The sequence below is a fragment of the Lagenorhynchus albirostris genome, chromosome 9, assembly GCF_949774975.1.
Source record: "Lagenorhynchus albirostris chromosome 9, mLagAlb1.1, whole genome shotgun sequence".
NCBI lineage: Eukaryota > Metazoa > Chordata > Mammalia > Artiodactyla > Delphinidae > Lagenorhynchus > Lagenorhynchus albirostris.
This window is the reverse complement of record NC_083103.1, coordinates 39,528,095-39,545,330: the sequence shown is the minus strand read 5'-3', so window position 1 is coordinate 39,545,330 and position 17,236 is coordinate 39,528,095. Positions and strand designations below refer to the sequence as shown.

The 17,236-nt window shown below is 38.7% G+C and overlaps 1 protein-coding gene across 1 annotated transcript in view; it reads right to left on the bottom strand.

Annotated features, from left to right (window-relative positions):
• The window catches only part of SOX6 (SRY-box transcription factor 6), a 623,498-nt gene that overhangs the window by 70,068 nt on the left and 536,194 nt on the right, over positions 1–17,236 (bottom strand). Inside the window, exons 13-14 of the mRNA XM_060157776.1 lie at positions 11,861–12,044; positions 8,587–8,774 (exon numbers count right to left, since the gene is read on the bottom strand). Of these exons, the coding sequence (XP_060013759.1) occupies positions 8,587–8,774; positions 11,861–12,044 (372 nt within the window). The remainder of the gene's footprint in view (positions 1–8,586; positions 8,775–11,860; positions 12,045–17,236) is intronic.

The following is a 17,236-nucleotide window of genomic DNA, read 5'->3' as shown; positions in this document are numbered from 1 at the left end:
GTTTTGGAAAACACTATCACAAGTATACATATAGTTAGTTACTCCTTTACAAGAAATACACATGAAGCATATATATCTAGGTAGATTTCTTTATCTCGTGATTTTTAGCATTCACTTCATTGAAATTGATGTTTGAAACTCAGATGTATGTCTTGTTTTAGATTTTAGCTAAAATTGCCCTGTCAGTCTCACAGAGATATAGGGAACAAATGAGACGATAGAGAGGTAATGATGGAGCAAAGTGATCTAGAGCTGGTGTTAGGTCCCTAATCTGCAAAACAAGGACAATATTATCTATATCCCTGAATTTGGAAAGGTTCAAGAGAGATAACACATGTGATAATATTTTTTTTTTGCAGTACGTGGGCCTCTTACTGTTGTGGCCTCTCCCGTTGCGGAGCACAGGCTCCGCATGCGCGGGCTCAGCGGCCATGGCTCACGGGCCCAGCCGCTCCGCGGCATGTGGGACCTTCCCGGACCGGGGCACGAACCCGCGTCCCCTGCATCGGCAGGCAGACTCTCAACCACTGCGCCACCAGGGAAGCCCCTGTGATAATATTTTTGAACCATAGAAGCACTATAAAAATGTTTCTTGTCAGGATGTGAAAAGTACTACATAAAAACCAACTATTGGGACTTGCCTGGTGGTACAGTGGTTAAGAATCTGCCTGCCAATGCAGGGGACACAGGTTCAAGCCCTGGTCCAGGAGGATCCCACATTCCACAGAGCAACTAAGCCCATGCGCCACAACTACTGAAGCACGCACGCCTAGAGCCCATGCTCCACAACAAGAGAAGCCACCACAGTGAGAAGCCCACACACCACAACAAAGAGCAGCCCCCGCTCACCACAACTAGAGAAAGCCCGCATGCAGCAATGAAGACCCTACGCAGCCAAAAATAAATAAATTAACTGAATAAATTTTTTAAAAACCCAACTATTGGGCTTCCCTGGTGGCGCAGTGGTTGAGAGTCCACCTGCCGATGCAGGGGACACGGGTTCGTGCCCCGGTCCGGGAAGATCCCACATGCCGCGGAGCGGCTGGGCCCGTGAGCCATGGCCGCTGAGCCTGCGCATGCGGAGCCTGTGCTCCGCAACGGGAGAGGCCACATCAGTGAGAGGCCCGCGTACCGCAAAAAAAAAAACCCCAAAAAAACCCAACTATTGCTCTGCTTTGCAAAAGAGGATGCTATAATTAGAATTTGTCCCCTTACTGTAAAATCTCTAATATGCCCAAACTGCTCATAGTACAAGCTGTCAATATCTTGGGAATAAGTTGACATACACAAAAGCACAACTGAACATGTCAGTCAACTGCTCACAAAAATTACCGTCCTGATTAATCAATACTATGTACTCCTTTGGAGTAAATAACCTCACTAGTTTGTGTGCTATATAAGAAACTCATTTATTCCAAACACACTTTGCTAAATAATTTGCTCACAATTCCCTTTCACTTATTGTTGTACAGCTATATTGATCTTCTGTCTGAACTTATCCTGTCATGCAACAATGAATATCTGAATCAATTGTATAAGTAACAAGGAGCTGTGGCAACTGACAGTGTGAAGCAGAAGACGTCTAGTCTGTTTTTCATTTCCAATAAAAGGGGGCAGTATTACATCAGTGTAATACTGATGTACTATTCTGATGTTTTTGCAAAGTATGGGTGAGAAGCAAGAATCTACACTTGTAAAAAATGAACAACTGCTTTCTTGAACAAACAGGAACAAGTTTACAATGTGCCTTAGTGACTGGATTATTATTTTCCTATTTACTTGATTGAAAAAATATAATTTTGGCATGAGAAATGCATATAGTTATCAAGAATCAGGTTAAGTATTCTCAAAAGTCATAGATTGAAATTCTGATTTTTCTGGAAATATATTAAAGTATATATTAAATTAGTAGGAGCAAAAGCTCCCTAGCACACTAATATAAAATCTGAACATTATCATGTTGGCTATGAGCAGATCCTAGCAAGTAACTAGTTAAAGTAGTTAAAGTAACCACCAGTTACTTTAAGAGTGAAGAAGAAAAATGCATATCTTGAGTTTGTAAGAAGGTGCCTGTTAGCTTCTAACTAACCTTCTACTCTATCTTAAGACATTCTGGCTCCAAGGAGCAGTAGGTTAATCCATTCGCCTTTGGAGAGTGTCAAAGAGTGAAAATTTAATAAAGTTAACAACAGGTTTGACCACCTGTCTGAGGTTCTAAAGTGGAAAAGGACCTAATATTAATGGAGCACCTCCTGTGCCAGATATGTGCTCTACATATGTTTTCCCTCAAAATGATCCTTCAAGGAAAGGATAATTATCTCCATTTTATAGGTATGTTCATTGAGACTCACAGAGGTTAAGTAACTTATTTAAATAACGCTGTTAGAAAACAGGACAGGCTGCTTCCAAGATTAATCCTAGAAACTGAGGCACAGGATTAACCAAGTCCAAAACCCATGCTCTTTCCAATACACCATGTGGCCTCTAATTCTATTACTGCTCCTGGTCTAGCCACCTCTTGTCTCTTTGTCTGTACTAGCATCATTTGATCTTCTGTTTTCTGACTGATATCTTTCCAGAGCCACAACCAATGGACATCATGGTAGGGAAGAATGCCCTACCCAGACATAAGGTGAAAAGTATACAGGAAGCAGGGGTCTCAGTGCTTTTCTGCTTCACTGTTTCTGTTTATTTTTACCCTGTCTTACTCCATCAAAGGTTTTGGATTGCAAATGTAAAAAGTACTTCTGTATGTAATAAGCTTAAAGATCTCATAGAAAATTAGTAAATGAATTTAATACTGTTCTATAAATAGAAATATCATTGATTAAGAATTAGGAAAGCTGAGATTTAATTCCTGCTCTGACATGAATCCACTATGTGAACATGGGTAAGTCATTTTCTTTCTTTAGGTCTCAGTTTTCCTGTCTGTGCATTGAAGCTATTGGACCAGGTCAAATGTTATATCCCCTCCAGTTCTTTCACTCTACAGTTTTAATCCCACAAATATACTTCAGAGGCAGATAGAGTGTGATAATAGTGTTCATGGTAGCTCATTTTGACATCCGATAAGGTCAAGAATTTTTCTTAAGAGATTCGCAGAAGATGAAGGGAACAGCAGCTCAGGCCACATATATAATGTGTAATCGGCCTATTTATGAGCAACTCTGATCAGTAGGTAATCAGTTTTCTGGCTCCTCAAGGTTATTAAGATGACCAAAATAACCAGATACCTAAGTTACAAAATACCTACGCAGGAAAGTGCTCTAACCAATCACCAAGTCAGCATTCAAATATCAAGGAAGTCAGAAAAGTACAAAACGCACTTTAACACTAAGAAGGCCCACCCTGCCTTGCCTCTCTTCTCGCCAGATGCGCTTAGCTTAGCTCTAAGGACATTTGGAAGCTGCCTATCTAAAATTCTGCAGTGTATTGTTCTGACTGAAATTCTGTCTTAGAGATGTCAAACAACAAAATTTGGTAAGCAATTAGCCTATAATATGATCTAATTGCCCTGGTACTATGGGAGGTGGTTGGTGTTCTTGCTGTGGAAAGCTAAAACCCAGGGAAGTACCTTAGACTTCGGCTAGCAAGACACTCATGATCCATGCACAGCAGCTGTGTTGAAATGATGGAGCATAACAGTTCCTAAGGCGCCGTTACAGTCTATTGTCCCTACAATCTATATATTTAACAGACCCTAAATATCCAGTGACACAGCCAACCAGAACAACTCCATTGGTGCCGTTCTGGCTGATCAAGCCAACAATGTTTCATTTTAAAGTATCAAAATAGGGGTTTACCCAATAAAGTGAAATACGCCATGGGTAAACATGTATTCATATGGACATATATGTGATTCTGTATGTGTCATAAAGACATAAGCACCCCTATGCCTGTGTAGTAAATGTTTCCCCTCAGTTATGAAACATACAAAGCATGTTTTATATACATCTAATGTTAGTAAATGTCACAAAAACAACTCTACAATGGACATTGTGATGCATTGCCCAGATACCCCTTCAGGACTGATTTATTTCCTCGGCTGCAGGGAACGTTGTTGCTCACCCTTAGCTCTTGGCCCTCTTCGGCACTGCCTCAACTAAAGAGAGTCACATCACCTAAGGTTATGTCCCCTTCCCAGGGTAACCCTCATCCAATGACTGGTTGATACAAGTGTATAAAAGTTCACCCCCTCCATCCAACTTGGGACAATTCTGCATGGCCATGGCCATCTCAAAGCTTCATATGAGGTTGGCTAAGGCTTTGGTTAAGACTGCATCACAGTCCTATTCCGCTTTCATCCTTTCCCTTCTACAGGTGGCAATCAGAAAGAGCACCCCCCCAATAAACCTGCTCGTTAATCTCCATCTCACAGTCTGCTTCTCAGGGAACTCAAATCTGTGACACGCTCATTTGTAAAAAAACGTCCAAATATGAGCATGATGAGCTATATATGCTTTATAAATTACAAGGTGTCATGACAGAAACACTGAGAAAAAATCTCTAAAACTGTATTATGGTTTACAAGAATAAATTCAGAAATCTAATTTATGGATCTTCACATTTAAGGAAACTGAGGTAATTCCAAAGAGGACAATTTTGAAGACAGTTAAACTGAATTTGCCACAATCCATTTTACCAATCTTATTGCACATTATATATTTACCCTCTTTGATCTCAGAAGAAAATATGATTCTCAGAAGAAAAAGTAGTGTCTTCTGAAACCTCATAAAATTAAGATGGATATTTTGATTATAAGAGAGCCAAATCGACTATCACAGGAGCCCTTTAACATTGTTCTTAATTTACTCTTCTGGCTGCAACAAACCTAGCAAACAAGGATAGATACATACTGGGTCTAGAAACTAAACAAAGCCTACACATCCACAAATATACATTCAAGAGCGACATTATTTGGGAGGGAGATCATGTAAAGGAGAACTTGTGAGCACAACATCCCTGAATATAATGGACTTTTCCGGTGCCCCAAATTCAACCCCTATAAAGTCATCTACTGAGACAACAACTCCCTTCAACTAGGAAACCAGGGTTTTCTGATTCTGTAGAAGCCACTTTGCCACTTATCTTCAGGAGCTCAATTACATTCAGTGTGATACGTTTCAGGACAAGTTTAGATTCATTATTATTATTTTTCCACCTTAACCTAATCTCTCATCTCTCTCACGGCTTCCAACACAAATTCAGGTGTTATTATTCTGGAGCCTCAGACTTCTTTCCTCCGTATGAATTTTAAAAAGTCAATGAGAAATACTTAAAATTAACCTGTAGTATTTGAAGTTAATAGAGTCTTAAGCTTGAACTTCAACCAATGATATAAATTCAACCATATAGGGTCACTGTATCAGACAAAGAGAGAGAGTCACTGCAGGAAGCAAGGGATGTCCAGTGTCAATTTACTCCTAGGTTTAGTGCAAACCTATCAGGATGCCGCTAGTCTAAGCCTGCTGAATGTGACGGGGGAGCTTCACTGAAAGGCACAGTTGCTGCAACAATATGGAATTTATTTCTTATTTTCCCCCCAAGCTAAATGGCATATACACATTCTGTTTTAAATATTCGCTATGTTAATATTCCAAACAAAAATTTCTAGATGCATTTTTCAAAGAAATATCTCATTCATAACATTAATCAAAGGCAAATGAGTCTTCATAATTTAAGAACAAGTATGATTATTTAAATAAAATAACTTGGTTTTTTGTGGAATAAAGTTTCTAAAATGTATTAATTCTAAATATATTTATTTAGCCCAGTGATTTTTCAACTAGGGGTAATTTTGTCCTCCCTCCCCCAATAGGGGACATTTAGCAATGTCTGGAGACATTTTCGGTTGTCACAAAAGGCGTGGTGCTACTACTGGCATCTAATGAGTAGAGGCCAGATTAGCCACCCATGACAAAGAATTCTCCAGCCAAAAACGCCAATAATGCTGAGGCTGAGAAACCGTGATCTAACTTAATAAATCTGAAGTTGCCATAGTTTTGTGCATCAACTCAGTTAGAAAGGAGTTTAACTATGTGAGTTGGTCAACATGCCAACTTCTGAAAAATCTAACTCTGTTTCCTTCTGCTGACCCTTCCATTATTATGTGAGGAGCTCATATCTGTGACAAAATAGTACATTTGTTCTATATATTCAAAGATCACCCATAGTTTAGTCTACAAGTTATGGGAAACATAAGAAAGTGCCTACTCTGTACCAGGAGCTTTGCTAGGTATATTCACATATATCTTATTTCATTGTAACCCAGATTACTACCCTCACATTACAGATGAAGAACTTGAGATTCAGAGAAGTTATTCAACTTACCAAATATCACACAGCTGGTAAGTGACAACTCGGTGCCTACCATTGCAAGTGAGAATATATAGTTTTAAACTCATTAATACTTTCTTGCATATGCAAAGAAAACTTCTGAATCATTACGATAGTTAACGGGGTGAGGCGGGTAATTAGCTTTTGACCATGTATCTGTCTGTATTATTAGAATTTTCAGTAAGCATATACTACTGTCATTTGAAAACTCATACATTTTAAAAGACTCAGTTAAACAAATCACTAACATCCTTCTCATATTATTTTAGGATTAACCATTGACAAAACTATAAGGTAGGAGATGGTCTCTGGTGCATGTACCCATTCTCTTGCTTTTAACCCAATTTCCCACCCAGTATCCCTATGCCAAAATGTGTTTACCTATCTAGGTCCCCAAAAAATATCTTACAGTTATTCACATTAAGATTAAATATGTTACTATTTCATGGTGCTCACTGAGTATAGTATAGTGTCTTAGGTCAAAAGATTGACTGTGTTTATCTCTAGTATCAGAGTGGTAGAAAAGGTTTGGGGGCAAGGCTTTTCTTTTCTTGTGGTCCTGAAACCTTACTGTATATGTAACCATCTACTGAGGCAGTTCTTAAAGAGGGGCTCTGCTCTGTGAGCCCACTGCCAAAGATGGAGCACTTAATGGGAAGTGGGGCACCTAAGGGATTGAGCAGATCCGGTGACTGGCATGTGCATAGCAGGTCCCCAATATATAAAAGTTTATGGCTTAACCAACACCAAAAGACCCACCATTCCCCCAGACAGTTTCTCTCTTACCTGGTGTGAACCTCCCGCCAAGAGATCAATCAAGGTGGAGGAGGGAGGAGGCAAATAATGATTAATTTAACATATTATATATTTATATAATCTGTCTATTTATCTACAGGAAATGGGGTCTTTGCAGATATAATCAAGTTAAAATAAGGTCACACTGGATTAGGGTGGATCCTAAATCCAATGACTGATGTCCTTATAAGAAGAGGGAGATTTGGAGACAGGGGACACACACAGAGGGAAGATAGCCGTGTGAAGAGGGAGGCAGAAACTGGAGCGATGCAGAGACAAGCCAAGGAATGGCAAGGATCATTCATTCATCAAATAATCAGAATTTTTCACCCAGTGTATGACAACAGTCTCTCAACTGGTCTGCCTATTTCCATTCTTAACCTCCTGCAGTCTGTTCTTGCACATTAGGCAGAATGATCCTTTTATATGTAAATCAGATCATGTCAATGCCCTGGACAAAACCAGTCTAGGAATTCCCATAGGACTCAGGTGAAACACAAAGCCTTTCCAAGGCCTACAGGTCTAACACACTCTACCCCAGGCTATCACTTTACTTCACGTCCCACTGCTCTCCCTTCCCTCAAGCTGCTCTTGCCACGCTGGCCTCCTTGTTGCTGGTCCTACACTCTAAGAGCTTCTAAGCTTATTGTTCCCACTGCCTGGATGCTCTTCATGTGGCCTGCACAGGGGTTCCTTCAGATCTCTCTACTCCGTAACACTTCCGCAGAGTCCCTACCAACCTATTTAAAAGAACAATCCTGTAACTCCCTATTCCCTTAACTCGCTTCCATTTTTCTCATGGCATTGAGTCACCTCCTGATGTTATTGACATTACTCATTATTTATTTAACTGTTTATTTTTTCCTCATCTGTGTTCCCCTATTAGAATGTAAGCTCTATACGAACAGAGATTTTTGTCTGATTTGTTCACTGTTGTATCTCCGGTGCCTAGAACAGTGTCTATTACAGAATAAGCACTCGATAAATAATTTGTTGAATCAAAAAATAAATGAATGCATTTTGTAAGTTGCTTTGTTTTCTATTTTGCCCAGGCAGATAGGAAGCTTAGTAATAGATTGAATGATGAGTCATGGTAATGTATTAGCCTTCACTGTGAGCATATATGCTTCTTCCTTTTTTAATATTCTGATAGTCTTGTAACCTCATACATCCCCTTTATTATAAGATATTTCTAAATCTTTTGGAATGGGACAGATAAACACCAATAGACAGGTAGGTTGGGTGCCTGGTTGGGTACCTGGGAGGCGACCCACACTAAGTGGGAAAGGGTGTATTTGTTAATCAGCACTAATGATTAAGTGTGATGCAAGAAAGCCCTCAAGCTAGGACCCCAAATCTTTGGCTGCAGTTTGATGCTTGGGAGCCTGGAAAGAGCCAGATAAAAATGAGTCAATGGGTCTAGCAGAGCCAGAGAAGGAGGGAAGCAAGTTTTACCTTTTCATTCCTGCAGTTGTTCAGCCCCATATTATTCATGGTAGACAGTTTCCCATCAACACCATGCGGCTGTTGCTGCTGTTGCTCCCGCTGGATCTGTTCGCGCATCTTCCGAGCCTCCTGAATAGCTTTCATCACCGTATCCTGATCCCCAAACAGGGCAGGGGAGTTGAGACTGGACAGGATATCTGCATATACAGGATGCATTATTAGAGGCTTGTAAGGTTAGACTCTTAAAAAATACTGCTACTACCCACTCCCCTGTATAATACCACATTCTCTGAAGAAGGAAGAGACACATTTGCTATTAAGAAAACTGCAATACAGCACAGAAATACAGGGTAACGAGCTGTGCTGGGGTTTTTTTAGCCCTCGGAGGACCAGCGTTTCAGTTTATCTGGGTTCTGTCAACACAACTCCTCACAGATGAAGGTTCCTAGATTCATATATATATATATATATATATATATATATATATATATATATATATATATTCTGGATATATCTAACAATTAGTGGGGCAGTAGTGGTGAAGAAAGGGGTGGGGATGTGTGCAGAGACATCTGTGCAGGCTGACCATTATATCTGGTGTGCTAATACAGCAAAGTTGTTTCTGGCCCAGCCACAAAAATCTGTGAGGCTACATGTGTCCTTTAGCAGATATCTGTATCTCTGTGTTCATATGTCCACTGCAGGAGAGAAGGGGTGGGAAGGAACATACCGCACTCTCTGTTCCCCAATCACTGGCTGGTTAATGAAGCATTCTACTCATCATGCTGCCTCAGTTATTTACTAAGAGAATGACAACCCATTTCCTACCCCCAACTGGAACACCCACTGTTCTCAGTTCCCTGTCTTCATGATAGTAAGGCTGTATGTGTGGGAATGGATTTCACATAAGTATACAGCTTCAAATAAAGTGAAAACATTTACTTTCATTATATTCCATGCAACACAGAAGGACAAAATTCAAAATTAAACTAATTTTCCTCCATATCTTGCATTTTACTGTAGGTTAAAATTAATGCTTTAGATGAGGCTTTCCAATTTTAGGCAAAAAGAAGGCAATTGCTTGCTGACTGATAGATTTCAGCTGCTGTGATAAAGTTTAATGAGATCAGCTTGCATGTATCCTGGTATGAGCATTTCATAGCACATGCATGTGTGTGTGTGTGTGTGCATGTGTGTATATCTGTGTGTGTGTGCACACACCTCACAGAGACAGAAGGGACAGAGGAAATCAGACTACAATCAAGCTCACATCACACGTCTATGTGTGTGCAGTGCATGTGTGTATGTACTTGAGTTTAGAAAATATCACCAACACTATCTGTGGAAAAGTTCTAGAAAGTTAAACAGCCACTTTTTAGGATATAGAAAACCCATATCTTTTGCTCTGAAGCTTTTCTGATTAAAAAAAAAAATTCTATCCAGTATTGTCTGGACAAGAGTGCTATTACTTCAGCTCATTTCTAGCTCACGATCTAAAGAATACGCTCTGCTGAGGTATAAACTCCATAAGAGCAGGGCCTGTGAAACAGTGGTCTTTGTCCCTCACAATGCTCAGTACAGAAGACAAATGCTTTCCAAACAAAATTCAGAAGTGGATTATAGGAGGGCCATTTCAAGATCAAGCCTATTATTTATCCTCATGTTGGCTTTTTTTCCCCCTCATCTCACGACTTTCAACAATTCAGCAATCATATTCACATGCTGGAAATGATTCATTTCTCTTTCCCACAGCAATCCCACTGACTTGGAGTGAAAACCTCTGGGGCCCTGAAAGAGGCATCCTAACTCAAAAAGAGAATAGGCTGCTGTATGGATCCTAATGTCCCCAATTTCAATGAGGAAGATTTACATCTCATCATCAGAAGATTCACTTAGATTCAGCATAGCTAAGCATATATTCCAACTGTGAGTTTATAAAAAGAGCACTGAGTTATATGTCAGAGGACCTGGATTCTAGTTTTGACTCTGCTAATTAATACCTACATGGCTATGGGCAAGTCATTTTAACTGTAAGACCACAATTTATTATACAATGAGAGTAATAATAATATACTACCTAACTCATTGGATTATTGTGTAAAATAAAATGAAATAAGATAGGCAAAATGGTTTTTTAAATTGTAAATGGCTACACTTACACATTATTTTATTTATTACAGGAAGCAATTCAGGCTATAGGATTCAACAACACGAGGAAGGTAATATGGTGAAGAAATGCTAGTTCTAGTCCTTAATCCCTTTGAAATTTTGTGTCTTTATTTGAAAATTAAGAGACTTATAGAGCATAGTAACAATAATGTTCATATTTATTTGGCTGTCTGCTACTACATGCTTTTGTGCTTTCGCAATTACTGTCTCATTCCACATGTATATGTAAATGTGTTGCTATTCGGTTGTCCAGTCTTTTTAAATTGCATGCCTTCTGGGTGCCAGATACCATGTTAGGCACTTTATATATTTTTTCTCTTTTAATTCTCATAACAACCTATGAGCTAGGTAATAATATTTCCCTTCCAGATATTAGGAAACTGAGTTCAAAAATATTAAATAATTTTCACAGGGTCACATAGCTAGTAAGTAAAAGCTCGCTCTCAGTCCAAGTCTGCCTGATGCCAAATCCCATTTTTTTCTCTATACTTCTCATACCTGGGTATGAATATCCCTAGAGATACCTGGCAATACATCAGAGAATGTAAGGAGGCAGAGGATCACTATGACATATCTTACTAGACATTAACTTTATTTCATATGATGGCAATCAAGTGTGTCATTCATATTTGCTTCAATGCAAAACTGATATGGGATAAGATGTAAAATTCACAAACATTTTACAAAGAAAATATAAAATGTCAAATAAATTTTGGACTTTTGGCAGGCAGCTTTTAGGCCAGCTTCCTTTAGGCCCTTGGAGGGTTCATGTTCACTCTTAATCTGCCTAGAGTTGCTTCAGCGGCAAAGCACTGACCAAACACAGAAATTTCTAAGTCTGTGAGTGTTGGATCTAACTCATCATCATCTGAAGAACCCATCCCAGCAGGATTTATATTATAACCTTTTCTAAAAGTTCTAGTCACCCAAGATACTGTAACTGGGTTATGTTTCAGTAGAAAAGATTTTACTTTTACTTTATTTAATACTTTCACTTTTTTTTTTTCTTGGACTAAGGAACACTTTGGAAACAAGAATCAGTCATCAGTAAACATGTTTTGCTTTCTTTTACCTAATTCATAAGTCTCTTCCTGGTGTTGACCTTTCCATTTACCTAAAGAGGATCCTCTTCCCAAGCTTCCTCCAATGGGGCTGGGGATGCTGCTTTTGTTAGGCAGGTTGACAGGGCTGGTTTTGCTGGCTGGAAAGAGGCTTTGGGTGGGAGATGTTGGAGACTTTACAGGCTCAGCTGTCTTGGGTCGGGATGAGAGATTCAGCGGCTGTGCTGCTGCTTCATCCTACAAGTTTACCATAAATAATTATTTATTTTTAAATGAAGCACATTATCACTTAGTAAGCCACAGTTATTTTATACCTCAGAGACAATGCCACATTCTCCTGCAATAATAACAAAAGAAGCTAATGATCTACCTCCTTGAAGATTCATCAGAAGGAAACCTCATTAATTTCCCTGTGTTATGTTTCTATTTACATTAACTGTGTAGTTGGATCATTCTTTTTGCCGAATTAAAATCTGAATTAGCTCACATTACAGCTTAATTTCCTAATGTGTTTTCAGGGATCTAAATTAACCTAGGGCATTTACAAAGAATTATTTAAAATTTCAGTAGCTCTGTAGTGCTTCTGTGTTATTCTCTCTGAAAAGTTCCTGGAACTATAAATAGGCTCGGCCACTAATTTTTTAATATATATTTTAAATCAAACAATAGCAAGTACTTTAAAAATGGAAACACAAAGTCTTCCTCTGCTCTTCTGGGCCTTTGCCCAGGGAGCCGCATGCCACAGCATGGCTTCTATGTGGCTTCCTGGGTGTGGGCACTCTTCATGGTCTATATTCTGGTCTCTATTTATGTTTAAAATTAATTTTTGCAAAGAGCAAGCACACATTATAATTATGTTTTACATACCATGCTATATACAATTTATTTTTCATGTCTAAAGTGATGTCTCTTTATATTCTTTGCTACATATGTTTACAGAATGTCTATTTTAAGATGCCTGTTTTTCTATACGGAGCACAGTATTCAAATACCTGGCTTGTAACTCTGGTTTTAGCAGGAGCTTGAAAGCTAAGCTCCTCACCTTTATTTTGTTTCATTTATCCTGCCATAAAACACCCTTAACAACACTTCCATCATTCTAGAAATTTAATTGTAATATGAGCATATTCATTTAAATGTTCAGTTTTAAAATCTGCATTATTGTGTTTAAAATAAAATTGTCATCAAATGTTAACTCCTGTTTTGCTTCTGAGAAGACACAGAGAACTTGCTTTTAATGTTATTGTTTAAAACACACAGTAGAGCTTGGAAACTGAACTTTCTCCCCTGCGGCAAACATGTGACCTCTCTGGGATCGATTTCTTCATCTATAGAAAAAAGGGTCTGATTCTAGCTGATCTCTAAGGTCTCTCCCAGTACTAATGGTCACTGTTTAAGAGGGAACAAAAAGGGATGCCAGAAAACAGTACTCAGGAAGGAGGATTAGAAAGAGAAAACGAAAATAACATGCACAGAGGAACCTTTATGTACTAACACCGTGCTAGACGTCTTCACAAATATTAGCTCATTTAACTACCAATAACTCTATGAGGCTGGGCAGTAGTATTCTAAATTTACAAAGGAAGAAGCAGTCAGGGTGATAAAATGACTGTCCAAAGTCATACATGGAGGGACAAAATTTGAATTATAGTTTATTGGGCTCCAAATCCCAGGCCCTTTTTCTACTAAACTATCAGCTAAAATAAGTCACTTGATGAGGTAGGGATACCCTAGCTTTATTCTGTTGTTTTGTTTGTTTGTTTGTCTTGGTAGGAAATAAGTAATCTGGCACATCTATGGTGCAATGCACTTTTATCTCTATCCAGACATAGGATAGGTTCTCAGGAAACATAGTTGTATCCATTACAAATGTCAAAATTATCTGATATGCTTAATTACAATTTACTTGCCTTTGCTCTGAACTCAAAGGATATTAGACTAGTTAGTTCCTTTACTCCTATCTAAATAATAGTGATTTATAAACTAGGTGTTTAGTTAGTTTTCTCCACATTTCTTTTACTTGGGGTTTACCAAGCTTCATAAGGTACCTGAGTTCAGAGTTTTCCTCAAATCTGGAAAAATTTCAGCCATTACTTCTTCAGATATATTTTTCTGTCCCTTCCTTCTCCTCCTGGGGCTCCAGTTGCATATATGAGGCCATTTGATGTTCCACAGCACTGATAGTCTTTTTTCTATGTATTTCATTTTGGACAGTTTCATTGTTATGTCATCAAGTTCACTAGTCTTTTCTTCTATAATATCTAATCTGTTGCTATTGCAAAACAGTACTAATCCAGAGTACTTTTCATCTCAAACACTGTATTTTTCATCTCCAGACATTCAATATAAGTTTTCCATGTCTTGTCCTATAATATTCATGTTTTCCTCTATATTCTTGAATATGTGGAGTTTATAACACCTGGTTTTACTCAGTTTTGAATATTAGGCAAACTTCACATATATTATGGGTTTGGTTCCAGACCACTGCAGTAAATCAAGTATCACAATAAAGTGAGTCACATGAATTTTTGGTTTCCCAGTCCATATAAAACTTACGTTTATACACTACTGTAGTCTATTAAGTGTGCAATAGCATTATGCCTAAAAAAACAACGTATATACCTTAATTAAAAAATACTTTATTGCTAAAAAAATGCTAACTATCATCTGACTATGCAGGGTTGCCACCAACATTCAATTTGTAAAAAGTGCAATAGCTGTGAAGCACGATAAAATGAAGCTCAATAAAAAAGGTTATGGGACTTCCCTGGTGGCACAGTGGTTAAGAATCTGCCTGCCAATGCAGGGGACAAGGGTTCGAGCCCTGGTCCGGGAAGATCCCACATGCCGCGGAGCAACTAAGCCTGTGTACCACAACTACTGAGCCTCTGCTCTAGAGCCCGCGAGCCATGACTACTGAGCCTGCGCACCACAACTACTGAAGCCCACGTGCCTAGAGCTTGTGCTCTGCAACAAGAGAAGCCACCGCAATGAGAAGCCCGCGCACCGCAACGAAGAGTAGCCCCCACTCTCCACAACCAGAGAAAGCCCACACGCAGCAACAAAGACCCAACACAGCCAAAAATAAAAATAAATAACTTTATAAAAAATAAATAAATAAAAAAGGTATGACTGTATATTCTAATTTATTATTTATTCTTATAATTCAGTAATTGCCATTTCCACCAACAATGCCACTGAGCATGGGAAGCACCTATTAACTCCCAGTCAAGTCAGTCCCTTTCCACAATGGCAGGCCTGTTGTTGGTCCTCACAGCCTGTCCTGGCCCAAGAGAAACTTTGTGGGTGAACAGGAGCAGATATGCTTACCTCTTCACTTGACTATAGTTGGAAGTCCCTTATAAGAGCTGTTTTTACTGTCTTATCTACTAATTCTATCATCTGTGTTATTTTGGGGGTTGTTTCTAATGATTGATTATTCTTTTCATCATTGTTCATATTTTCTTGCTTCTATGAAAGCCTGGTAATTATTGAATACATGCTCCACATTGTGAATTTTACAGTGCTGGGTTTCATAGTTTGTATATTCCTTTAAGTATGTGTGGACTTTGTTCTGAGACACGGAAAGCCTTACTAAGCTTACTTTTAAGCTTACTTTTAAGCTTTGTTAGGCAGGTCCAGAGCAGTCATTAATCTAGGGATAATCTGGCCCCACTAGTGAGGTAATACCCTGCTGGGGACTCTACTTGGTGCCCACGTGTCAAGTGATCTTTCCAGTCTGGCCAGTGGGAACACAAATCATTCTCAGTTTTTTGGGAACCTTGCAATGGTTTTGTCTGCTACATCTGGTCTTTTTCCCTGGCCTCAGGTAGTTTCCTCACATGCAGTACTCAGCTAAATACAGGGGAACCTTCTGCAGATTTCCAGTGCTCTCTCTATATATACAGCTCCCTCCTCTGGTACTCTACCTCACAAGTTCCATCTACTTGGCATCCTTAAACTCTGAACTCTTGTCTCTCTACTCGGGAAACCTTCCAAACTGCATGTGGCTACACGTCCCGCCCCACCCGCCCGCCCCCGCACTATTGCCTGGAAATTTTCTCTAGACAGTAAGATGGAACAACTGTGTTGCTTGCCTCACTTGTTTCTCTTCTATCAGGGGTCACTGTCCTGTACGCCTATTGGAAATGTCTGAAACTACTGTTTTATATATTGTGTCTTGAGTTTTACTTGTTTAAGTTTGGAGAGTAAGTAAATCCCTGTTCCTCCATAATGGTTTAAAATGGAAATCTTCTAGGTTTCTTTTAGGATCTCTCTCGGTATACAACCAGATAGTTCAGTTACAACCACTACTACCACCCACCACCATCTTCTTTATTAGCATCAGATTATCATCAACGTCATCGCTATACTAACATTTATGGAATAGTCACTATATTCTAGAAGATGTATTATCTCATTTAAGACCCGTAAAAATATTAACTTCCATTTTACAGAGGCAAAAACTAAGGCTGAAAGAAGTAACTTGCCCAAGGTGACACATCTAGTAAAAGTGACAGAACTGACATTTGAACAGAAACATCCTTCCTGCTGATGTTGACAATTATAGCAAATAAAAATTCTGGGGGAAAAAAGAGAAGGAAGACCATCTATTTTTATTTTTGTTACCTTCAGCTAACAATGCCCTATGTCACGTAGTCGTGTTATGTACAGAGGGAAAGAATGACTACAGAGAGAAACATGAAATATTTTAGTGACCATAATTCTTTCAATTAGCAAAATATAAGATTATTTTCAGAACTTCTGTAATAATAGGTAGGAGCTATTTTAAAAATTTAAAACATTTGCTTTATGTCTTGGTCTATATATTTTTACTCACACATACAATAAACAGTCTAATAAGTATAATAAATGCCTCCTTTGTTATTAACATAAAGTATAGTCAAGTCAAATTATATAGAGAACTCCCTAAGAATTTGCATGTGGTCAAGTGAGTAATAAAATTCAGTTGGCCCACAAAACTGGAATGGTAAAAGCAAATAGAAACTTGAATCTAACCAGGGAACATTTTACTCATCCAGTAAAGGCTTGGTTTGGTGCAGTTCCATTTGGCCAACCCACTTATAAAATGACTTTTTCATGTTAAAATATCTAATACTCAATACCTCAAGTCACTGATGTTTGATATGCTTATACTCCAACAACTATAATTAAACAAAGTGCCTTGGTTTGAGTGGTAGTGTTCTCTTATTCACAAAAAGAAACTCTTGGAACACAAAATAAATAGTCTGTTTCCATAAGTTAATACTATCTTATTAAATGTAAACCGCCTATTGTCATATCTCAATATTTCTAACAACAAAGCATAAATGTTCATCTACTTCTTTGGAGAATCTAAAGGCATGGGTGGCATTAAATTAATTCCTTTGGGTGGGCACTGGCAGAACTATCCATCCTAATTATGTTTA